The sequence below is a fragment of the Lingula anatina genome, chromosome 1 (genome assembly GCF_051362555.1).
Source record: "Lingula anatina isolate TDL-2025a chromosome 1, LinAna3.0, whole genome shotgun sequence".
In the NCBI taxonomy this organism is placed as follows: Eukaryota; Metazoa; Brachiopoda; class Lingulata; order Lingulida; family Lingulidae; genus Lingula; species Lingula anatina.
This window is the reverse complement of record NC_141767.1, coordinates 31,933,702-31,959,942: the sequence shown is the minus strand read 5'-3', so window position 1 is coordinate 31,959,942 and position 26,241 is coordinate 31,933,702. Positions and strand designations below refer to the sequence as shown.

At 34.5% G+C, this 26,241-nt stretch overlaps 1 protein-coding gene across 13 annotated transcripts; it reads left to right on the top strand.

Moving 5' to 3' along the window:
• The first annotated feature begins 255 nt into the window (after positions 1 to 255).
• Positions 256 to 26,241, top strand: LOC106168882 (receptor expression-enhancing protein 1). 13 transcript variants are annotated; one of them, XM_086999558.1, is made up of 10 exons: positions 256 to 428; positions 4,175 to 4,247; positions 7,488 to 7,564; positions 9,910 to 10,030; positions 10,811 to 10,924; positions 13,507 to 13,633; positions 16,450 to 16,509; positions 18,432 to 18,505; positions 20,987 to 21,002; positions 24,281 to 26,241. In XM_086999558.1, the coding sequence occupies exons 1-9, from the start codon at positions 394 to 396 to the stop codon at positions 20,999 to 21,001; spliced, it is 696 nt and encodes a 231-aa protein (XP_086855684.1). In that variant the 5' UTR covers positions 256 to 393; the 3' UTR covers position 21,002; positions 24,281 to 26,241. The 13 variants fall into 13 exon arrangements, with proteins under 13 accessions (XP_086855684.1, XP_013403590.1, XP_013403589.1 ...); XM_013548136.2 differs by having other exon boundaries at positions 16,450 to 16,554; positions 18,435 to 18,505; XM_013548135.2 differs by having other exon boundaries at positions 16,450 to 16,554.

Sequence of the window (26,241 nt, the reverse complement as noted above, 5' to 3'; positions counted from 1 at the left end):
AATGCAACAGAAATGTACGTTTAACCCAAGTAAATAAACCGTTGGATGGTATCTTGAGTAACTACTTTGTGTGTTTTGGCCCGTCATGGCTGGTTACAAGATGAGACTGATCCGATACAACGTATGCACAATCCAAGTATGAATTGCCAAAGAAAACCGCAGTGTTTAAATAATTTTGAATATTTTGTATATTTAATATTTATTTTGTTCTATTACGCCATAAAATTTGCAACCTGGTGCTTTGTTTCAAAAAAAATTCCAAAGTCACATGACAGCTGACGTAAACATTCAAAATGGCCGACACAGAGTGCAACTGAAAAATTTTTGGCTGTAATATTTTGCTGCCTTTAGAGAACTCATACCTTGTAGCTGACTTGTAATAACCAGTTGTTTATGATGGTTTCTGCAATTATTTCACGTGTAGTGATGTAAGTATGAAGTTGCTCTCTTAGAAATGTATTAAACCACTTCGATTTTTTTAGGTTTATCAGCAGGCCTTTCCTGTTTTGTGTGATACCCGTCTGACGAGTTTTATTGACTATGCACTTTTTAGCATGTGGTGATTGTTCCGAAATTGCAGTGTTGGCTATGTTGTATACAGATAGCATGTAGTTGATTCCTCTCTCTGTGATGTGATGTGTAAATACGATCGAACGCTATACGAATTTGTTGCGTAAATTTACGCTGTTTTAACTGCTATGTATGGGGTGTATCCTCTTTGTTAGAATATTCAGCTTTCGGGGTTCCTATAATGATGGCTATGAAGGCCTTCGACAAAAGAAGTTCATTGACCAGACACTCTTACAAGTTTGTTTTGAAGTTCACTGAACCTGTGGTGCAAGGATAATTTCTATCAAGAAAAAAGTTGAGTTTCCATCATGAAGCACTATAGCAACACCTTTGTTTGATTCTCTTGACATTTCAGCTAGTGGACCTGTAGAACTTGTTGGTAAAAACCAGTTTTGACCAGTGAACTCTCTGAATTATGTCTGTTTGTAAAGATAAGGATATGCATTGAATTGTTTGACTTTTCATTGAAAGATAATCCAATAGTGGTCTTGTATTGGTGGCAGCAACTAATAAGTGATATTCTTTTTTTAGCAAGGAAACCTAGCAATAACAATGACCAATATGAAATGGACAGAGCATTAAGTCCAATGTCTATGAGCAAAAAGCTTTATATTTGACAGAATTCAGAGAAAACAATATAAACAAATAAGTTGTATTTACTATGTGTACATATTTGCAAAGCAAGGAATCTTTCCCAATTTTGCCCTTAAAGTACCTGACATAGTTCTGAAATGTACAGGAAGACATGGCATTCTAAAAACTGGCAAGTCTTTTAAATCTAAATCATCAATTAAAAAATGGAATAAAACATTCTAATCCAAGTGTTGTGAGGGATTGAGCAATGATTCATGAGTAGGAGAAAATTGCTTTTTTCCCCATGGAAAATGTATTTTGGCAAGTAACTCTCGTAAAGAGTACCTTTACCTTTAATTTTCATAAGAACTCATTTTTGTGTTTGAAACAATGGCACCTACTACTTTATCTATCAACATATATATAATGCCACCAGGTACTTTTAGACCCCATTCCCATAGATTTTAGATCGATCTATCCCTGTGGGGAGTCTCACTAGATTACTGTCAGCTTAGCCGGCATAAGCGACTGTCCCGCCTACTAAAAGCTGTAAGGGGGTAATTAACTATGGTGCGCACTTGGCTGACTGCAATTTAGCGTGAACCCCCAGGGAGTTAGGTCGATCTAAATCTAAATCTCTGGATCGATCTAAATCTCTAGGAATGCACCCTTAAATACCAAAGGACATTGTTACATATTAACCAGAAAAAAAAAAATTGTTTTCTTCTTACTTTCTATGCTAAATATAACCCTCATTTTTTTTTTTTTTTTTTTTTTTGGCAACTCGGTTGAATAAGTATGCAATTGCATGTGCAGTTATATCCATACGATGGAGTGATGATTACGAAATGTGCACACAGGACTACATCATTTTACTGACTTCCACAAACTGGAGGGACATATAAGCCTTTTTACAGTTGTCGAATGGTTAATTTTGTTTATCCTGTGGCATGTCAACTTTATTTTATTCGTGTAAGAAACTAGTAGAAGTGGCTTACATGCATTTGGAATACATAAAATCTATTTTCTTATCTTATTTGTGATATGGTTATTTCATCATAGCACAGGATAGGCCCCTGTTGGTGTAGGATTTATTTTAGCTTATTGTTGGTTACATGAAATGAAATGCTATTGAGTATTTTGTTCCTGCTTATGCATGATCCTAAAAATGACTAACTCATATTAATGTAGAAAATACATATATTAGATATTGGATCCTATTTATATACCTACCTTAGTTGTTTGGTTAATACTTTGAAGGGTAATCAACAAGTTTCTTTTGGTAGGAAAGTCCAAGTTGTATGTGTTGGGGTTTGTAAGAATTTTACGTTTTGTATTTTAGATCAAAAACTTGCATAGAATCATTACTTTAACAATTCAACATAATCTGGAGCAATGATGACTATTTTCACTAATTCCTAAATAGAAACAGTTACTTAGACATTTGATCTGTTGTTGTTGTTTACCTTATTAAATTGGCAACTGTTCCCCTGTGATGTGCCATCTACCCTTTGAAAGAAGAAATATAATGTTATTTATAATGGTAACTCACCCAAGTCACTTGGGCTTGTCACACACTTATTCTTCCAGTTATCAATCACAAAGATGACACATTTAAAATCTCTTAGCCTTACCATCCAACAGGATATTTTATCTTGGCAAATAGCACTATAGTGACTTGAGATGAAACCATATTGAATTCTGAAAGGTCTGTTTTTGTAATATGTCACTCAACAAGCCATATGTTTTAAGATAAGCTTGTTTGATATATTTTTATTACAGGGTTTTGTGTTCTTTGTGCACCAAGCATTTTTATCAAGGCACACACTTTGATAAAGTCTGCTATTTGAAACCACACTGACAATATTATTTAGAAATTCTGAATGAAGCTGTAAGTGTTGAACATTTAGATGAATACTCAGGCTGTTTATACATATTCACCGAGAGTACATACCATGAATTATTTTCTGATAATTGATGATTGCATGTCTTGATACATGGTTTCTGGTGCACAGTCACAGGAACATGCAACCTTAAACAATCCTTATTATTATACTTAGACCCCCCCCCCCCCCCAAAGACCTGCCAAACTGTGCCCTGCAGATGGAGGGATTGATCTTTCCTGGTTGTTCTTCCATAAACTGTTACCAGGGAACACCTGTCCTTACATAGTTCATTAGCGTAGGAAACACAATATAGGGACTCCAAAGGAGCAGACTTACAGAGTGCTTTCACACAAATGTTTTCTTCCTTTGACCCGCCACAGGAGGTTACACAGTTAAGAAATTGTAGCCAAATGTCTTGGAGCCTTTCCGTTGACCCTTGAAGTACACACCTCTTGTTCCTGTTGTTGCATCTTGGAAAAAGCTTTAATGGCAAAGCGTCAAATGTGATTGAGACTCTCAACCCAATAATGGCAGTATAGTAGTAATGCTTCACTGCTTTGCCAATTAAAAATGTACTTGTGTTTAGGTGTTACTTTTTTAATAGGAGAGACAGGGATTACATGTTACATCCATGTGTTTGAACAGAAAAAAAAAGTATCCGGTTGCAAAGGCTATTTGAATGAAATTTTACAATCCTTCAGGGTATGAGAGTCTTGTCATAGCGCCAAAAAGTCTGGTATCCATTCAGCTGTGAACTATTGTTTGTGGAGTGGGGTTCAATACTGTTTTTAGTATTAAAGCTTATATTATGATATATGACAAAATCTCTCATGGGGACTGTAATTGCCAAAGCAGAAATTTACAGAAATTAACTCCACAGATAGGAAAACCATTTTTACTTCCAGAAATTATTATATTTTTCTTTTCTAGTTCAGCAGATATATTATCATTATTTATTTAACTGTGAGCAGTTAAATCCTAATGCACATACTCCTAGAATGATTTAGTTTGAGTCAGAGTTTTCTCTGCATCAGGTCTGACATGCAAACACGACCAAGCCTATTTCCTGTTGCTTTGACAAATGTTATGATATATACTCACATACAACTTTTTTTTTTTGAAAACATCTCTCTTTTTCCTTTCAGATTAGTATTTGGTACCCTTTACCCTGCATATGCTTCATACAAAGCAGTCAAAACAAAGAACGTCAGAGAATATGTAAGTATTTTTGCATTGCACAACTCATCACCCAGATCACATAAATAACAACTCAGACAGACATGTATTCTGACATCACTGACTGTCTGCAACTCATTTCCCAACAGGTATATCAGCTCTACCAATGGTGTGTCTGGAATATGTATTTGGATTGACGAGAGCTTGTAAACTAGACCATTAAACATCTTTATTTAAGAAGAATTGATAAAGGAAACAAACATTTTAAAAGAGTTTCATTTGGCTTTTGTTTTTAATTCTAATTATGTTATTCTCAAGACTTATGGATAGAATACCAAATAAAAAGTAAACAGCTAAATATAACGCAGTCACAATTTGGTCTTAAATTTCTGGTAACCGTCTTAATGAGACACATCAATTATTTGGTTTTGGATAAGCAAAAAAAAAAAGCCCCTCTGTATTGCAAAAAAAAATCTCACTAAAACTACGCAGAAAAGTCAGAAGAGATAAAGTCTACAGCGGTTCCTAGAGAATTTGAGCAGAGAAGCACAGTGTGATATGATTGAAGAGGTTTTATATTGTCCTAGTTAAAAATAAGTAGCAAAACTACCCCACATGTCTTTCTAGTGGTTCTGCAGATTCAAAGTTAACCTATTCCTAAGAAGATGCATTAATATAGATTAAAAAAATCAGTTATTGATTTCCCGGCTGCTGACTTGAATAAGCATGAGCTTTGAAAACCATAACTGTGGAGAAATAAATCACGACTTTTTTCTGTGTTTCAGTATAAACTTTGCTTTAGAAACAAATGCTTAAAACCATTTCATAGACATTATGGCACTGTGAAGGTGATGTTCTTCTCAGTGTCATGATTGTTAGTGTCAGCCTATGCCGTCATTAGTTTGTCCTTCTAGGTTAATAGTATACAATAAGTATTCACTCCTGCAGCATGTATAAAATACAAAGACTTGCCTGGAATTGATAAAGTGTTTGAAGAGGTAATTTGAAGTTCCAGGGGCTGGGTTGAAGGTGTAGACTTGGCGCAAGCCCAGCAGGTGCTGCCTGGTTGTGTTAATATGACACTGGCAGAGAAGTGGAGAGAAAAAAAAATCTGAGCTGTGCATATAATCAGTTTCTTATGATTAATGTTTGTTTGCTGTCTTTTATTGTTGACATTGGTGATAAAGTGACTGCCAGTGAAAAAGAAACCTGTAATTCCGTTGACCTTGAGTAAGCTGTTAATGACAATATATGTTAAATATTCAAGTGTTCATTAACAGTCTTAATTTTTTTACACATGTAGAGGAAAATTTTAGCAATATTTCCAGGGATATTGCTATTTTGAGAAGCTCTACAAGAAAATGTGTGATATAAGCAGTAAGGCTGCCTTCAGAGGAACAAAAAAAAAAGAAAAGAAAAGAAAAACAGTATGCTGGTTGAAACGTAACTTTCCCTGTTATGCTATGTCTAGACATTTAATGATTTCACTGCAAATGTAATGAATCATTTCTTTTTAGGGATATGAAACAAAACATGCATGATATATGGTCAGTGTCTGGGCACTATGAAACATGAGTTGATGCAAAGATTACTTTGTGTGAGAAGTTGAAAATTTTATCTGCTGAATGTACAATAATTATATGTAGATCCTCCCCAGAATAAGTCCCATCCCCTAAAGAGAAATTGTGTATTTTCTACAGGATTGTATTCAAGTATATTGTCTATTAAAAGATTTATTTATATATTTATTTATTGATACTAAAATATCTGGCTATTCTGAGAACAAGGCAAGAATTGGTGCTCCCTATTCATAATGAAAAAAATGGCTAGTAAAAAATTTTACATAGCATCTCTGTTTGAAAGTTAAGAAATTGACCTGCATGTCCAGTTTGGGACATGGTATACATTGCCATGTGCTCTGGAAACATGTCATAACCTACCATATGAACATCCTTTCTAGTAATATATTGATGGTGTTCTGTTGAAAGTGACACAGTTATTCTGACATGTACTGAATGTTTTTGGTGGGGTGTATATGAAGACGGCAATGTGAATGTAATAAAAGACACTCACTAGGCCAGGTAGGTCAGGTTTGACATGTCTCTGGATTCACTAGCAGTTGGTGAGTGGTGGCAGTTTAATCCTGGTGATAATGTCTTATTAAAAGTATTTCAGACTGATAGAAGAATCACTATTATTCCAGCATATTATATTCTAAAAATATTCTGAATCTCCCTCGCAGTTTTCTTTGAATTCTAATATTGGAAACATGTCAGAAAATATAAATAACATTTTGTTCAAATGTCACATTGGCAGTAGAAGATTGCAAGTGGTCTGGATAACAAGCTCTGCAATTAACCTAACATTTTCTGGCTGCACCTTGACTTTTTACATAAATGGAACAAGGCGTCAGAAGTTCACAACTCAAAAAAGATCTTGTTACATATCCTCTACTGAATGATAATCATTTTCTCTGAACAATTTGTTTATTGTGAAATAGATTTATTACTTCCTACCTTGGAGGGCCTGTTATTCAACTGTTTTCCTCTTGTTTCTGTGTGCTGGTCACACATTAATGAGGTTCAAATATCTCAACCATGAGAATGATTGTTCTTTTTGTTTTTAAATGAGCCAGGAGCACCCCAATCCAGTAATTTTGAGATATAATTTATCAATGTCTAGAGTTTGGTGACACTGGCTTTTAGACAGACACTTGGTTCTTAGTGTATATGTAGTAGACTTAAAAAAACGGGCTGCCATTGATTTCTTTATTCCAAAACCTGTGTTACAATCTGTGCCTTCAGTACTAGACCTGTTATGAGGACATCCAAACTATTAAAACTTCATAGACATATTACTGCAAATGAGTATAAAAAGCCACCATAACCACGGGATGTTAATTTAACTGTATACATCTGAGGCAATTTGAAGAGAATTAACAGGGTAGTTTTGAGAGAACATTCCACTGTAATCAAGCATTATACCAGCATGACCTGCTTCTATGGGTTTCTGCCGTGACTACAAAGGTTTAATGTACTATGACAGGTTCTTATGCCTCTGAGCTTTGTTTAAATTGAATTTTTTCAACACTCATAAAATGAGCCTTTTTGGCAAGGTTTTTTTTCTCTCTCTTTTTATTTTCATTACAAAAAAACTCCATTTTTTACAGCAAGTTTAAATATATGTGGAATATTGAAAAAGAACACATTATCTATAAATCAAAAATAGTATTGAAAATTATGTATTATTATACATTTTTAGAAAGTTTTTTTACTATTCCAGGTTAAATGGATGATGTACTGGATAGTGTTTGCTTTGTTCACATGTGCAGAGACATTTGCAGATATATTTTTGTCTTGGTAAGTATGTCCCCACTTGCACAGGCCTAATCACTCCAAGCCCACCACCAGTAATACACCTTGTGAAAAAATCCTCCAAGAGATTGGGAATCCTTTTTTCCTTACCCCCATAATGGCTGCACAGGCATTGCATGATATAAGGCTATCATATATAAATGATCTGCTGAGAAGAATTGGTTTAGACCTTTCCTATTAATCCACATTTAGTTGGAGAATCTAAGATACCATATACATATACCAGTAATCCTAAAATATATTTCTTCCTCATTAGCTTTTAGAATTTTTAAAAAGCATAGCATTTAACATCAGAAAAAAAATGATTTCAAAGTCGATATCTAGGTAAGAGTATTGGTTTTATGCTGCACAGTTCCCTTGCTGTGCTTGGCTACCTCTTCAAGTCAGATGAGGTCAAGATATAAATAAATTTAAAAAGAAAGGTGTATTAACCAGGATTTGCTCTAGAAATAACTTCTTGTAGCCAGATTACTGGATATTTTTATACAAATTTTGAACTAAACCAGTAATAAGATTTACAGCAAAAAATATTTTCCAAAAAACAGCTCCAAGAATTCACACAGGTTCAACAAAACTGTCAAAAATCAGCATGGAAAATGTTCATTTTAAAGGTATCACGTACAAGATTTCTGCACCAATTTTAATTTTTCCTCTAGAAAAAAGTATATGACTTGACACCATCTTTCATTGTGTATGGTCAGTATATTATGGATATGAAAATGATTTTCTGTTCCTGTGAACTCTTGAAGGTTTCATCTTTCCATATATTGTTATCACGTTAGCAGTGGGGGTGAATGATGAATTATAAAAGAGATCTGATTCATTATATGAGATTTATATTTCACATTACTGTAAGCAAAGAACACAGCTATCTTTATTTTGATTTATTTACTTCAAAGACTCATTACAAGAATGTTGGGTTAATTTTTTATCAGAAGCCAACCATGTACTGAATTTGAACGGTAATGGATGAGATACTGATTGTTAAAATGTGCTACCTTGTGGAGCTCACAATCAAACTTTACCTCTCCTTTTAAATGGACGATAAGAGGGCATTTTCCTGGTTTGTTTTGGACTTTTAGCTTTAAATAGCATTTGTGGGAATGCTTTCTTAATATTACACACAATTGTCTATCATATTGATTCAGCATACCCAAAGAATTGTGGATAGAACATAAGTACCAACCAACATGCATGAAAATACATAAGGGAATACAATTTATTTGGAACATTATTCTTGGTTCTTTGAAGTGAACTGCTGAAGAAATGGTAATTACACACGGAAGCAGTGCTCCCCTGCGATTTTACAACCAATAAATAGATTGCAATTCGTTCAGCTTTTTGGGTAACAGAGAATTTTAAATTATTCCATGTGAGGGAGAAGGTTTGTGTTTTGACCTCTGATCCACTGCTGCCTCTGCTCCTCACCATAGTCATTTACTGTGCACTTATTAATTGTTTTTATTTTATTTTATTTATTTATTTTTTTTCAAAAATATTTTATGGTGTTAGATTTATATCACACTTATAAAACCTGGTCATGGATTCCCTATTAATATTTGAAGTGAAAAACATGAAGTATAAAAGATCAAAGTGAAGATGTTCATCATAGAACTGAGAAGTGTGTCACCATCTTCTTATAAATATTGAATATAGCAGTCCTTTAGACGCCATGAGCACTACTCTAAGCAGAAACTATTTTAATCACCATTTGGTGGAAATATTGATATCTGTGATAAATTATGTGCTAGCTGTATACATTAGGGAAATTACAGTGCAGAGATGCTGATTGAAGCCAATGCCATTTAAACTGTATTTCCATTATCGATATATTGCAAAGAACTGTTACACTGGAGGTCGTCTTCATACGATGTGCTGGGTATGACAGAGTACTGTGTTGATGTGTGTTTTAATGCGACAAATCAAAATTGATCCACATTCTCATTTCACATGATTTTTCATTTAGCAACTTTTGCTTTATGTATATATGCATATGTTGTGCCCAACATGCAATAAGCATGAACTATTAAATGCCTATTTATAAAAGTCATTATTCAGTGAGAGAAATAAGCACCTGTAGATTCCATAACCAGAATGCCAGGTTTGGCAGGTGTACGTGTCTTGAAATGGCACTTTAGAATAACATTATGTTAATCATCACGTCTGGTCGTTTACACATGTTGATATGAAGTTCACCAGATGGCAGCACTTGCTAAGGGGACACTTGAGGTGGTGACCTTCACAGTCTACAATAAATTAACCCTTCTGTTGGGCACACAACATTAATGCCCTTTGTTTGATTTATTGCTTATAAATCTTTGTCATTGCAGGGTTCCATTCTATTATGAGGCGAAAATTGTATTTGTCCTGTGGCTTTTGTCACCTGCCACCAAAGGCTCAAGTATATTGTATAGGAAGTTTGTGCATCCTCAGCTGACAAAGCGTGAACAAGTGAGTTTTTAAATATCGTGAACCTTTTTTTGTTAAGCACTGCCATTTCTATTTTATAATAACACACCATAGTTGACATGAATGAATGCATTTTTAGAGCCTACATTAACTATTTAATTGCCATTTTTAGATGAAATGGAACAACACTGCTATTCCCCTGTTCGATTAAAATATTTTTAGGCAGTATACAATTACCATTTTTCGTATTCAAAGCAAAGAGTTAGTTGAACATGCAGTGTAGATAAAAGCTAGCTGTAATTCTATTTTGCATATTGGCCAGTTTCCAACCTTTTAGACCAAGCAGAAAGAGACATCTAAGGTCACTGATTGTACTGATGGTTTTTTTCAATGCCCTACATGTGGATGTGGAATCTGCGTGGGCCTTGCACCTGTCATAATATGTGACCTTTCTGAACACAAACTTTTATAATGTAAAGCTTTGGTGCAATTTTGTGCATATTTGGTTTCATTCCATTATAAAAGGAAGGTCAAATACTAACATAAAATTGTTGAATATAGTAGATTGTATGGGACAAATGATCACCCAGTTGCAGAGTTGTTGGAAGGATGAGCTTTGAAAATTAAGCATCAACAGTTTTGTAACAGATGGCTTTACCTTTCTCCATTTCACTGTTAGAATTTGAATTCCTTATACTGTATTACCAACAAGTTCTCATATTCAGTAATAAGCTAGATTAAAAGGTATTTAGATATTTCAGTATTTTATAGAGCATCAAATCAATTGCGATTGTCACCAATAATTGGCTGTTCTGACTTCAGAAAATAGATGCTTACATCCAGCAGGCCAGTGACAAAGGTTACAGTGCCATTCTCACAGTAGGCTCAAAGGGACTCTCCTATGCAAGCAATGTTGTGGTGCAGACAGCCCTTAAGGTAAGTTGCCACTGGCTAGATTACCATGGAAATAAGTGGATGTAACATTGTCATGGAAGTAGGGTCACCGTGGACACTGTAAAAATTGGTTACCTCAAGGCCACTGTGGTTGACTGTTGATAGACATGGTTTTTGACACCATACTGACATTTGTGTACTTGATGACTTATGTAGTTCATGATTGCTACTTGGTAACAAAAGAATGCCTTTTTCATGTGATTGTTTCGTGAATCAGTTATTACTCAAAAGGGAAGTTTGCACATCTTCAGATTAACCACTGGACTTTTTGTGCCTTGTAGACATGTATCAGAATCAGGCCTACCCAACTACCAGACTCGGCACCGAATGATCCTGAATTCACCGGTAAATCAGACCACACTACCTGTTTTCAAGGTGTGTATCAGTACGCATTTCACAGTATCAGACGCAACACCGCTCTTGCCTAGTACGGGATGTGATAGTGACGATTCTCAGCGGGGTTGAAAAGTGTTACATCACCACTCAAAATTTGTTCAGGGTATGATACTGTGTAATGCGTACTGACTCAAACCTTGAAAACGGGTAGTGTGGTCTGATCTACCGGTGAATTCAGGATCATTCGGTGCCGAGTCTGGTAGTTGGGTAGGCCTGAGAATAATAGCACTGAATGCATGAAGTTAGTATAACCAAGGCAGTAAATATGAAAACAATGAAAAAGAATTTAGAAAAATGTTCATTTAATATATTATTTTATTATTATTTTAGTTAACACTTCAAGAAAGCATATAAATCATTCTCGGTATTTGTTATGTTTTGTCACAAATCCCAGCTATATAGATGTTTCTGCTATTCTTTTTTTGTTAGAAAAGTGAAATTAATGCTCAAGGTATAATTAAGAATTATTCATGTCGGACTGCATTCTCTGCTATAATGACTGCAAAGAAATTACTGTTTGAATATGTCCCAAGCAGCCCAAAAGAATGCTTAAACAACCAACAGGTAACATCACACTGAATTAGCATAGCTACAAGTGATCTCATTTCCTTTGAAGTATGCTTGTAGTCAAATTTGAAGGATGGTAGGTCAAGGGAAACAATGGGAGAAGGGAAATGAGTCCCAAGTCTGACTGCAGTCTATCGGTTCTATATGCATTTCCAAGAATTCAAGACAATATTGACGGTAGATCTTTTGTTAGATGATTGCATGATCGAGTTACAGCAAATAAAATTATTCAGCCAGGGTTGAGTCATTTTGTTAACCCAATGTGAATGAAATGCGGGGTGATATGTTTTGCATTATTTGAATATATTCGTAGATAAATGATAAATCTAGGATGATGCCTCACACATATTCTTTGTAAGTCTGTTGATTATCAAAATTGAATACTGGAGAGCTTATCATGACTGTAAAGAAAATAGCAATTTAGTCAGAAGGGTTTACTCTGTATTTTAATAATTGGTTTTTTTCTATGTTTTTATTTATTTATTTTTTTTTTTTTTGGGGGGGGGGGGATTACATTATATATCATGCCAGCAGTCTGAATGTGTTCCGATTTAGATTTGACGGAATCAAACAGACCTTTTCCCCATTTAAACCTAAATTTTTGTCATCATGTCGTGTGATATGTGTTTGATACGTGGACTGTCATTACATGGAAGATGTATTAAATTGTGACTGTCATTGCTGCTAGTTGGAAATTGGCTTTGTTATTGTCCCCATATGACAGGGTTGACCTCACTAGGGCTCACTGGTGCTTGTTTTGTAGGTGATCAAGGAAACAAGTTCTTAAGTAAGGCCTATTCCCAGTAGAGATGAGTCAGCCCAATTTAGTTCATACTATCTCAGCAGTCGATGTTTTTAATTTAAAACTATGAAGAGTCCATGTTACAGCACACAACTGACCATTAACATTGAAATCAAATACAATTACAATAGGAACACAGAGAGATGTGTATGTTTATAATTAGAAATCATAATCAAATACCCTTCTATGTAGTGCATGCCAAGTAAGGTCAACCCAGCTCTACTAAAAAAAGGCCTCAAAGTATGAAAGCATATTGTGACAGTGATAAACTGGTTTGATTGCATTTCATCCAAGAAAAGATCGATCCTTTGAATCTATTTTCAAGTGTCCTGTTACACTAAGGCATGACAATGAATCCGATTTCCTCAGTCACAGTGAACATTGACAGACATTGTGTTCAAAAGAAGGGTGTGATATTAGGTTTAGAAGCAGAGGGTCATTATCCATGCGCAGTGTGTAAAATTGTCACAATATGGTTATCAGCACAACCTGAATCAGCAATGTTTTGCTATGTTTTTAAATTAACTTCTGGTATAACAAGATGTATAGATCTGTTTTAGGAGAAAAGCACCCATTCAAAGCTGCCACATCATGTTTTTTTTTTTTTTTTTTTTTTTTTTTTTTTTTTTTTTTTTTTTTAATCTAACCTGATTAATAATTATTTATTTTAGATAATGAACAGGTTTGTGAAAGAAGTTGCTTTTTGCATGGAACATTTTTATTAAAGAAAATGCTTATCAAGTTGTGTTGTTATAGCCACTTAAGGACTCGGTATATTTTGATTTTGATTTTTCTTCAGGGCCATGGAGCAGTATTAGATCACCTCAAGAAGAGCTATAGCATGAGTGACTTGTCTGTAGAAGGCAGCAGCACTGCCGTAGGGCCCAACGTGCCCCCTGTGATACCTGATAACGAGGACGAGTTAGGTAAGAAGAAATGTCGTTGATACACTCATCAGGTATACAGATGAAAAGATGAAGTACTTCAAAAATTGTCTGAAATTTCATGATGTAAGTGTATGAAAAAAAGGAAGAGGAATGTATAAATGGGAGAATTGCAATAATATTATTGGAATGTGGATTTTTTTCTAAAGATTTTATGAAATTGCCTTTGAAAAGTAATGTCATTATAATAGAATGTACATAAAATTATCATAAGCTTGGAAGACTTGGAAAGAGATGATGGAGACAGGAAAATGTGTTAGGTGTGACGTTTAGAATTTGGAACTCTTGATTGTGTTGATTATTGAAAAATGCAGATCTTTTGTGTAAACTTGTTTTTCAAATCCCTGCAAAATGCGACGTGGCCTACTTTTTAGACAAGCTGCGTCTGGTAATTATATAGAAAAAAGAATAGTTAATAGGCAGCTCAGAAATGAATAACACAAAACAGATGATAATAATAGCCTTCCGTTTCCATTTTCTATCAAAATTCACTCTGAAGAAACAGACATCCTAAACTACACTATAACTATCTTTGTCTGATCTGATGATCAACCAGGGCAGAAAAAGTAAACAATGTTGTCACAATCGGATATCAAATCAGCCGAGAACCTCTGACATGATGTCTCATTCTTTTCTTCGGATCAAGAACTGAGTGTTATGCAGTTAATGGATCAAATGCTCAGATATTAACCCCACAGAGACTGTCACGTCATATATGCAGCTCATTTCTCACTCACCCCAAAGACCCAGAACCACATATATGCGTGTCTTGGAAATAGCAGTGTTTTGTTCCCTTTAGTACAGTAATTCATGAAGATGTACCATGATGTGTATTCAGATATGTTTGTTGGCACTTATTTGAGCTATTTCAGTGGATGTTTAAGGCTCTGTTCCCATAGATTTTAGATCGATCTATCCCCGCGGGGAGTCTCACTAGATTACTTTCAGATAATCCGACTTAAATGTCCGTCCCGCCTACTACAAGCTGTAAAGGGGATAATTAACTTTCATGTCCGCCCGGCTGACAGCTATTTAGCGTGAACCCCCAGGGAGTTAGGTCGATCTAAAGTAGGTCGATCTAATCTATGGAAATGGGGTGTAAATGTAAGAGGAGTGGGAGAAATGTGATTTTATGGATGCATACATGTTAAAAACACTAGAGACAAAATGGCGGCTTTTCGCCACCTCAAGTATTACAGATAACTGAAAAACTAAAACAAGGATCATGCTGAATTTTTCTGAGCACAAAGATTATTGTGACGAATTTTCAAGCAGGAACATAAAGAAATTAAAATTATTTGTGCATAGTAAAATGCAGTTTTTGTCCTCTTCAGCTTTCAAGTAAGAATTCAGTTTTTAAGAATCCATTCAATTGTCCATGAGTGGCCTGTTTTGCGCAGTGCATGCTTGTAATGACTGTTGTAAACATCATTTCAATGACGCATCAAAAAAAAAATTTATCAGATTTCAGGCGGTATGTATGAGAGGGGGTTGATGAAAGTTTCCGTGTCTCCCAAATATCAGAACCCAGATGCAACATTGCACACAAAACAGAAAACTTGTCCCTGCAGGCCCTTCCTTCTATCTGTCAACTTCTTGTGTTACCTTTGAGTGTTAAAAAAAAAAAAAACGAACCTTAAGATCGAGATGTTTTGGGGTTAAAACTAGTGGTTATGTGTACTGGAACTAAATTGGATGTACAAAATTATACTTTATATGCCTCATTAGAAACACCCAACATCATTCATCTCTACTGTTTTCTAAGAATTTTGTTTCTCGATGGACAACTCTTATAAAAGCAAACACGCATAAAAAAAAAAGGGAAGATAAAAAAATGTATTATCCCCTAGCTGGGTGGTACATGCAAAATGTCATGTGCTACAGGTGTAAGCTTCATCTGAGTTCATAGACCTGTGACTGATGACGGTTGTCTAACAGAAGAAAGAAAACTATTATGTTTTATGACAATGCATTAGGTATATTATAACATATGTTTACAGAATTCATGTGTCATAACTGGAAAGCTAGTACACAATGATTTAAAATCGTGTACACTTAACTTGTCGTGTTGGTTGAGAATGATAGTGTCTGTTATTATATATGTGGAGGCTTACCTGAATTTTCCAATATGGCTGTTAAACTCCAAATAGAGACACTTCTTAGTTGTGCAACTTTTATCAATGTTCCACAAGTAAAAAAGAAAGCATTTACTTCATATTTAGGAAAATTATATTTTCAAGATTAGAAATTAAATAACATTTTCAAGCTGTGTGTGTGTGTGTATGTGTGTGTGTATGTGTGTGTGTTGAAATGTTTTCAGTTTTAGTTATAGGTTCTACAGAAATTGTGAAACTGAATTTCCCTTAATAAATTGAAATCCACAGTTGACAGATTTAGTCATCTTTCTTTGACCTTTTAAAAATTTTTTTTTATATGGGGGATATAATTTTGGGAAAAAATTTAAATGATATCATTATATGACCATTTCTAAAGTCCACATCCCTCCATAATTATATAGTCAACTACGCAAAGTGAGAAAAGAAAGAATGCTGTACATCTGTCAACTACTTTTTGTTAACACATTTAATTTAATATTTGTTTAGATATCTACATGTACTGAGGAATCATCAGTCACTAGCATAGAGGTCCGATTGTCTTTTTTTCGCAATTCTTGATTCACTTATTTTCCATGATAAAATGCCCCTGGGCCCACTTCCCTGATGCAACCTTTTTTTTTTTTTTTTTTTCAAGCAATGCATCATGGCCTATTGAAGGTATGTTTTCCCCTTATTCTCCAGATAACCTAGATAATCGCCTTATTGAAGAGAGAGAAGAGGCTAACAGGAGACTGAGAGAGGGTAGGAAAGAGAATGAAATGCTTCAGCAGAAAGGGAATGCCGGTGGTGGGTGTTCCTTAAATGCTTTTTGCCTCAGAATCCCTCTGAACATTAACAGTAACTGCATGATAATCTTTAGGACCATTCCTATAACCCTTACTGTATTAGCAGGATCTTCAATCTATCTCTAAGGGAATTCTCGCTAAATAGCATTCAGTTAAAGCGTGCAGGAAAGTTAATTACCCCCCCCTGGCAGCTTCAGTGGCTCTGGTAGACATCTAAGCTGCTTCAACTGAATGCAATTTAACAAGAATCCCCTGTGAGTTTGATCAATCTTGCTACTACGACAGGTTTATATATGGGAATCCAGCCTTATTCAGCTGTTTACAAGGAGCGTATATACGTGAGATATTTTGGGGGTTTTGAGACACATTAAATACCCTGGAGTTTTTGAAATTTTTGTGGAAAAAAATAACCAGCTATTGCCAACCAAACCAAAAAACTGTTAAAAAAATTTAGGATGTGGTTATTGATTATGTGCATTACTTTAGTTCACTCACTCAACAAAGATTCTAAGGGGGAGTAGATTTAATATAATACTATTAGTACCATGCCCTCAAAACATTACTGAAAGCTCTTTGGGAGGTGTTTGACATTGTCGAAAACTCCATTGTTAGTTGAAGATTGAGTTGAAATCTAAAGATAAATGTCTTGTACTTTCTTTTATCTATTGATAGCTTACTTAATGCTGATGTGACCATATGTTTGACAATCCTACTGATGCCAATTTTGTCAAAAAAATCGATCCAGTTGCATGGCTTGTTCAGCCCATAACCTGCTCAGTTCCTTAGGCTTCGTTCACATGCAATGTCTATTTTCTAAATTCTATTTTCTATTCGCGCTATCTTATGATCACGGTCTGTGCACTGAATATCCCGCCGCGTAATTACTGGCAGCGCGAGCCAGTTACTATAAGTTACTATAAGTAACTGGCTCGCGCTGCCAGTAATTACGCGGCGGGATATTCAGTGCACAGACCGTGATCATAAGACATACCGAAAATAGAAAATAGACATTGCATGTGAACGAAGCCTTATTGTGTCTTGTTACCCTGGATGCAGTTTTTCATTGGTAGATAATGGAGATATGATAATAATGGATACAAAATGTTCGACTAGGTGCAACTTGTTACTCTCCTGTAGTACACTTGACAGAAATTTTGTATGAATTAATGATAAGGAGACTGAAGGGGGTATCATTCACCGAAAAGGGGACAACAGTAGACCAAAAAAACTGATATTTGGGGAATATTCTACAGCATTCTTTTAGCATTATTTTAAAAGCAAGATTTTTTGGTCAATTTATTTATTTATTTATTTATTTATTTATTTATTTATTTATTTTTTGCTAGTTTCCTTATTGTAAGATGGGATAAGATGTCTTGTTTAACAGGGGGAAATGACTGTTCCAAAATGGAAAATACTGTGGAACCAAAGTTCATTTTCACATGTTTTAGTTATTTGCAAAGAGTTTGCATGTTGGCAAGAGATCAACTGCTAAGATTGCATGTCAGTTTTTTTCGGGCCGCAGACTATTCAGTTCTACACATTTGATAGCATTGTCACATGTGGTTTTTGGATTGATCTTCAGTTTGGTAATATTAGTTAAACATTCTAGGTTTTGGTGGTGACAAAAAGTTTTAGCGTGTGACACACCACTCAGGCCTTGATAAGAATTTTTTCAAGGCTACGGACAATTAAGTTATACAACATTGATTGCCTTTTTGCATGTTATTTGAGATTAGTCCATACTTTGGTGTCCCTTTGGAGGAAATGATTTTCACATATATACCTCACAAGATTATTCAGGTGCTTCTTTGCTTTATGTTATTTAAACTTGAGTTCAGAAAGTAGATGTTAATAATCTTTTTATTTTGATCTAAGCAGGCCAAGATGATGTTATCACCACACGCGACACACAACTCAGATCAAGGACTTCCAAGTATTCCCACAAAGAGGTGAGCTCATTTTTTTCTTGGAACAAGTATGAGAATGTTTTTTTTTTTTTTTTTTCTACAGACTGAAAGAAGCCCCAGAGATGGGTGATGTTTGGTTTTAAGTACCGTGATCATGTTGGATGATATACAGATTAATGAATGGTTGGCTGCTTCCATGGTGTTACTAGTTTTATGTGTTGTTTTGCTCTGCTACAGTGTAGCTTACACAAAACCAATTTAAAAAAAATCTAGTGTGATCGGTTGAATTACACCACCTGTTCAACATTTTGAAATTTTTTGATCATTTTTTTTCCAATTGGGAAAAATTTATGGTGTGATACAAATATGACCTAAGAAATTCCTTTGAACAGTTGATACTAAGCTTAATAATCGTAATTAAGTCCACCATTCTATGATGGTCCTCATGCTATACATTTATTTTTAGTATGAAACAAAAATTTTCATTGCTTTATCCCAATGTTATTGCTTTCATTGTTCTTTTTGATGTATATTTGGTATCATTCGTCAGCCTTACACCTAGATTACATTTGCCATAGGCATTGTATGATGAAATCATATACAATATTGCGTGCCATTTTTTGGAGTAAGTGGATACTGCCATTATTTTTACATAATGTTTGGGTGTCATGCTATTTTTCCGACATGACCTTGAGGTCAGGTAGAGAAAAATCAGTTTGTCAGTTGAAAAATGATCATACACAGCCCTTTCAGTTGCAGTTCCCCTTGTGTTTTAGTGCCCACTTGGTACGAAAAAGGAAATGCATAAATTCCAATTTATACAAGTGAATTGCACTAAGTTTTAAACGTCTTCACTGTCATGCCTCCTAAAACCACAAAAAGTGGAAGCGATAGAGATCAACAATAGGTTTGACTATTATCACCATCACAACATTGTCTATACAGAAAGTGAAGTTGTGCCATCTATTATATAGTTATGCTCCACAAATCTAGGATGTTAAAATTTGTTAAAAAGTTTCTGCTTGACAAAATTGTGGAGGCTTAAGATACCATGAAATGGTGTGATTTTGTATTGCCACTGCCTGCCTATGGACACAGCACAAAAAGGGGTATGTGGGCACAGCAGGGACATTGCACGGCAAATGTAACCTAGGCTTTATACTGTTTTTGAGTTGTATTTTTCCTCACAGCTTTTAATTTAAGCATTGTCTCCCACAACATGAATTAGAAAAAAAAGAGAAGAATTTTATTATTTCATATATTTATTATTTGATAAACCTTAAGTTTCAATTTTGTTGAATGTGATTTTGCACTGGAAGTTTTCCATGTGTAAAGATTGGGCTTCAGTTTTAGTGTAAGGGTGTCAATTGCTTTGACATGGACCAAAATTTCTGATAAAAATGCTTGTAAAAGCAATTAATACACCTCTTTTTGGACAATTGTGAAATTTTATTTATTTCTTTTTATGGACAGACACTTTATGTCTGTACATATGGTCATTACTTGTGTCCGTTATGGTCATCATCTCCCATGGTGCATTTTCCTTAAATTTTTACTCGAAATACCATAAAAGGATAAATTTTACTTATTAGTTTCAAACTTACAGGTATAATTTAAAGCACCAAAATATATTTTGAGTTTGAAAAACAGCCTGATTGGATTATAGTTTTTAAGGCTTAAAAGTTTTTGTGAAATTTAATTTTTAACAACTTAGTATTTTCCAGGTTTGTGCTTGACTTTCCATGTAAAAAGAGCCCATTGGTAGTTATTTTTTCTGATGTCCAGAGTAAGAGTAATACATAATAAGACTTAAGTCTGTCTTAATGTCACTTCTGTTGTCAGTTTTATTTCTGTCCATTTAACAGCTTTGCTGCCTTGTTCTTTAAATCTTACAAATTAAATTCCCAAAAAGTCATAATGAAAATGCCCTATGCCACAAACTTCAGACCCAGTCTTTACATATTAAGAAGAATGCAAAAATTATAGATGAAGATTTTGTTCACCCAAGGCCCCAACAGAACTGTCAGCTGCACGTTTCCAGTTGCGAAGGATCACACGAAAGTCAAAATCTTTCACAGAAGGCTCAACCAAATGAACAATGGTATACTGCAACTCCACTGCTGCGAAAGTGGGGGACCATCTCAAGAATGTATTTTAGATAATACATTCTTGTATAGGATTTTGTAACGGCTTTCCTTTTGTCTTTTTTTTTTTTTTATATGACTTATGTTACAAACCATTTTTTATCATAAAACCAGAAAAAAAACATGAAAGAACTCTTTTGAATCTTTAATATACATATTATTTTAGGCTGGATCTTTGCAGAAATTTATTGTTATATTTTTGTACTTTGAAATTTAAGCAAAGAAATCTTGAGATGGTCACCATAGATTGCATGTATTTTCCATGTTTTTTGGATGAATTGAATATTTCTAGATGAAATATTTAAGGCATGCTGTGATATTAGATATTGACTTAACATCATGAAATGTTTACTTTAACTAATTCCTTTTCATGAACTAGGGCATGACTTGCTGAGGTATGTTTTCATATTTGTGCATTTTGGGACAAGGTTTGTAGATTACCTCCAGGATTTTTAAAACTTTTTTTTCATTTTTGTTTGTTCCCCTTGTTTGTTCCTCAGGCTGCTCATTACGGAACCCTGCCTCGCACTCGAGCATCTCGGCGCACAGCAACAACATCATCATCATACTCAAACTGGAGCTAGTTGTCTACATTGTGGTGTGTGTCCTTATCTTATACATTAGTACCTTAATTATACTTTGAGGATCTGTGAAAAGTTTTAAGTAGTATTTAGATTAGTACTGTACCACTTACTGGAAGTCTACTTTTATACCTAAAAAAAAAAAAAAAAAGCCATTTGTTGTTTGCACTTAAGGCTGCGTTCACATGAAAGATCTATTTTCTAAAAATCTAAAAATCTATTTGCGGTATCTTGTGATCACGGTCTGTGCCCAGAATACCCCGCAGCGTAATTACTGGCAGCGCCGAGAATTAATTACAACTTTGGGAGAAAATGGCTCGCGCTGCCCGTAATTACGCCGTGGGGTATTCAGGGCACAGACCGTGATCACAAGATACCACAAATAGATTTTTAGATTTTTAGAAAATAGATTTTTCATGTGAACGCAGCCTAAGTGTAGTGTTAACAAATGATGTTTTGAAAGTAATATTTGAACCAATGGCTGCTTGTACATTGGCTTGCATTACAGAATGTTTAAATGTGAAAATATTACTAATCTTCTGAAATTTATGTCTGCCCCTTCCTTTTCTGACAAGCGTATCAGTTAACCCAGAGCAAATCTTACAAAATTATTGTTTTCTATCAAAATAATTATTATATTCAACAAAAATAATTTTTAAAAAAATCAAATATGAAGCAGCAGAATTTGAATAAAGGACAGCTTTTGTAACCTTTCTGATATGAAATAACATAAGTAATACTTGTTACCATGTACCATCAGTTATATCTAGTGTGGTGAAATATGCCTAATTTAGAATAGGAGAAAAAAAAAACTTTCCTGCAAAAAAAAAAATAAAAAAATAAAAAAAAATTAAAATGAGTAATTTTAGTTGTTTAAATTGTATGTGAGTGGTTCATTTTCTTCATAATAGTATTGACTGGTTCTATGTGGTTTCTTGAATGTAACCTGAACTAATGCTGTTTGATTTAGTAGGGCATGGTTTGTGCTTTTTTGTTATGTGTCCACTCTACATGTCTTAGCATGTCTATCTTTGTTTCTGAGGGGCTATCCATGCATATTATGTTTTTTTTTTAGAATTTGCTATTCTGAATCTCTGAATCTGAATCTTAGTTATTGACTTTGGGGAGGTCACCCCTTGGCTAGGTTCAACCCTCACCTGGGGTAATTGACCTCTGCCCTCAATGTGGGTCAATTAGCCCAGTTTCTGGTCGAACCTTGCCAAACCAAAGTCAATAAATGTACATTGTTCGCTTTTGAACAAAAAGAATAACAATAGTTCTAATCCCTGTTAGTAACCCTGTCCAACAAAGCAAGATCATTTCTTTCTAGAACATTTAGATGTTAGATTTTCACAGAAAGAATCCTACATGAGAATTTGTAACAAGAGCACTGTAGCATACTGTTTACAACAGAGCTTAAGCAACCACTGTAAGTAACCCAAAACTGGTGTAGATTGCCATTCCTTCCTTTTTTGCACAAAGGAAAAGTATGGAGTACAATGTGAAATTTATCTTCAGCTCTTTCTATTTTCTAAACTAGAATTTAGTTACATTCAGAACATGGGTCTGTTGGTTACATGTTACACAAATGCAACTGAATATATTTTTTATCTAAATCCATCAAGCTACAAGTTCACTTGAGCATAAAGAAATGTGATGTGTGTTACTTATTTTGGGATGTGTGTTTTACGTGTATGATAGCCCCTACTTCCTTGTATGAGTGGTTATACAGACCCACTTATTATCTGTACAAGTATTGATGGCTTCTGCCTGGCTATGGCATCACCTTTCTTGTAATGATCCAAATCATGAAACTGCCTGAACATGTTTTTGTTTCTTTGCAAATTTACTAAAGATTTTTTTTTTTTTTTTTTTGAAAAGTTGGGTCAAAATCAGCATGTCGCAGTATGTTTTTGTTTAAGTTGTTTAAATGTTTCCACTTGTTCAGTCAAACATTCAGGTAAAATGTGTATAAATCTGGATGCAACAGGTTTTTTAGAATATAAATTTTTGTATTTTCTGGATATTTCTGCATTATCCAGATAAACAATATGAAGGAATTTGAGGGTCCTTTAAATATGCAGGTTAAAAGGATAATATTTTTTTATGCAAGGACATTTTAAAAAGAATTGTTTACATGGCCAATCTTTTTGATGCACTTATGTAAACAGGTAACCCTCCTTTTAATGTATTTATACACACTTTTTCACTAAAACCATATCTTGTGTTAATGTACAAATTGCTGCAATATTTCAGAACAACATTTAATTATTTTATTTTATTATAATATGGAAGCATTTTTCTTACCTGGAATGCGGTGAATCTTAATATTTATTTGTCTGTATATTTGACAGCCTTATTGTCTAGTTTCTAGCTTTCTGCTTGGTTTTTCTAATTCTGCTTGAATGAACCACCTTCATTTTGATGCCCTTGCCATTTTGTATTAGAGGGGTTCAGGAAACTTGAGTGTACATGTGTGGGTAAAGTGGGATTTCTCTTTTCTTCTAGTATATTATGTCACACCTTTTTGTGCTACTAGTATCTGCTGTGTATTGATGCAACTAGATGGGATGTCAGCTTTGTGAAACAAAAAAAAAAAAAAAACATTATTTGTTAACTTTTCAAATCTGTGTAACACTCAGTCTCTCTTCAGATCATCTTCTAGAGATGTGAGTAATACTTCTGCATTTACCACAATATGCTCCATGTTTCCATGTGCTTTTTTCTTAAGATTTCATTGGATGAAACTATTCGATAAAAAGACACATTCTCTTGCATGTAGGTTAAAGTGTGTAACTTTTTAAATGGGGTAAAGATAGCATACCTGTACATGTTAGGCTGTAAAACCTGTCTTACAGGTACAGCTAGGTTATGTACATACATGTGAGTCAGTTTCCTTCACCTCTCTAATGTCCTGAAAACTTAACCTTTTTTCACTAACTGGTTTGGATTTGTAGTGTGCTTTCTGTGTGTAATTTACTTCTTAATGCATGATGTAATTTTTAGTTGTAGTGATATCGACTGCATTAAAAAGATTGATCTTATTTTTTTTCTGTTCCCCTTTTTAAATGCAATTTTTTTGTTCTTTTTAGGCAAGTGGCTGGTTCTGGTGACAATTCTGTTGCAATGCCAAACCTGATCAGCTGGAATACCATGTCCTACCTACATTGCCTCTCTGGAGCATTGCAGACGCTCTGGAAAGCTTAATGAAAAGGCCACCCATAAAATATATTAACCTTATTATAAAGAACACTGCTGCAGATAAAAAGAAACAAGCCAGAAGAACAGCAGAACCTGATGACATTCTTGCTGCAGTTCAACCAAATCAGTAACGTGCAATTTTACAGGACTGCATGTCTTGCTAGGTGTAGTCCATAATGGAGAGAGATGATTAGATGATTGCAAATGGAAAACTCAGTTTCTGAATTACCCCTTCCCAACTGAAGATTTGTTTACCCAGCTGTTAGCTTTTAATTGACAAACAGATCTTGTTGTCAGATAAGGATATACCTGACTGTTTTATATCTACAACACACAGATAGGGTAGTATCGAAAGACGGAAAATGATGGGCAATGCTAGTAAACTAATATTGGGTACTGTTGTTGAAGTGTTCTCTCTTCTTTCTTTAAGTTAGTTTTTGAAAGATGAATGAAAAATTTCAAACTGGTGCTGGCTTTGTGTGATATTATTATTTAAAATTGAAAGAAATCTCTGAAAAAAATCATATCATAACAATAGATATAGCTAACTATACTGCTTGCAGATAAGAGGGTTACAGCAAATTCTTTATATTTATACTGAACTGTGCTATAGCATATTTTATTCCAGTAGTGAAATTCCTCATTCAAATACTGAAAAAACATTGAGATGTAAATTTAAGTCATTGTTTACTTTCATATGCATGTAATTTTACCCAAAAATGAAAAATTGGAGATGAACATATATAACTCTTTTCCTTTTTGTCTGCATGCTGTTAATGATATTTATTCAATCCTTTTGAATTATCTTCAATGTTATATTGTTTGGTTTCCCAAAAGGTAAGCTAAAGGGGCAAACAGAAAAATAGGAAAAAAACTAAATGAGAAGAGTTTTTTTTTTTTTTTTTTTTTTTTTTTCAGTTTGCCCATTAAAGATCTGAATAATGAATCTGACCTAATTTTCAGCCTTGAAATTCTTAGAAAAATGGTGGTGATGTATAGTATTAACAGTTGAGTAAAACCAGTAGCTTTAAGTGAGGGTACTAAATAGACAAAAAATGCTTGGTATTTGCCTTTTTATTCAGTTAAGTCACGTTAGTAGTGGCTCTCCTTAATCCATATACTTGTATAACAGCACCATTTCTGAACCCAAGGTTAGACGTCAAGTTTACCCTTGTCTTAGTGACAGATTGGGGCTGCCGATTGTTCCCAAAATCTGTAGCCCATTGTTCTATCACCTTATGGACAATATAATCATTTCTGATAAAATAGGAGCTGTGGTCAGAAATACTTTGAAACTTGCCACATTGAAACTGTTTGCTGCCCAAGTAGAATACCCTAATTTTTTCCCAGCAATTTAATCAGTGTGCTCTTTCAGTGTATGTTAAGTCCATATTCTACTTTCTCTTGATTTTCACAATGAAGCTACTGCTGCTACCACTTTTGTCTCTATAATACATATGACTGTATTCATTATTATAATTATTAAATGTTTATGTGTTTCATATACAACCATGCTGCATCCAAATATAGTATACAAAGGCGAACTGGAATATTAAGGTTTAACTTTGGAAACTGAAAAACAAAACTTTAGCTTTCAAACTTGAGCCTTGTTATAAATATATATCTAGCTGGAAAATGTATGTGTCTGTCTGTAGTGGAGCTTGTATGCACGTGCAGCAGAGCATGTTATGTACGATCATTGCACAAAGGGGAATGGTTGTGATCCAGGGTCACACTCCCTGAACCTCTTCCCAGGTGTGTGGTGTTACAGAAGCGTATATCCCATTGGGTAACTGTATATTATGTATATACGACGGTTGGCGAGAATAAAACCACATTTTAAACTCCGTAA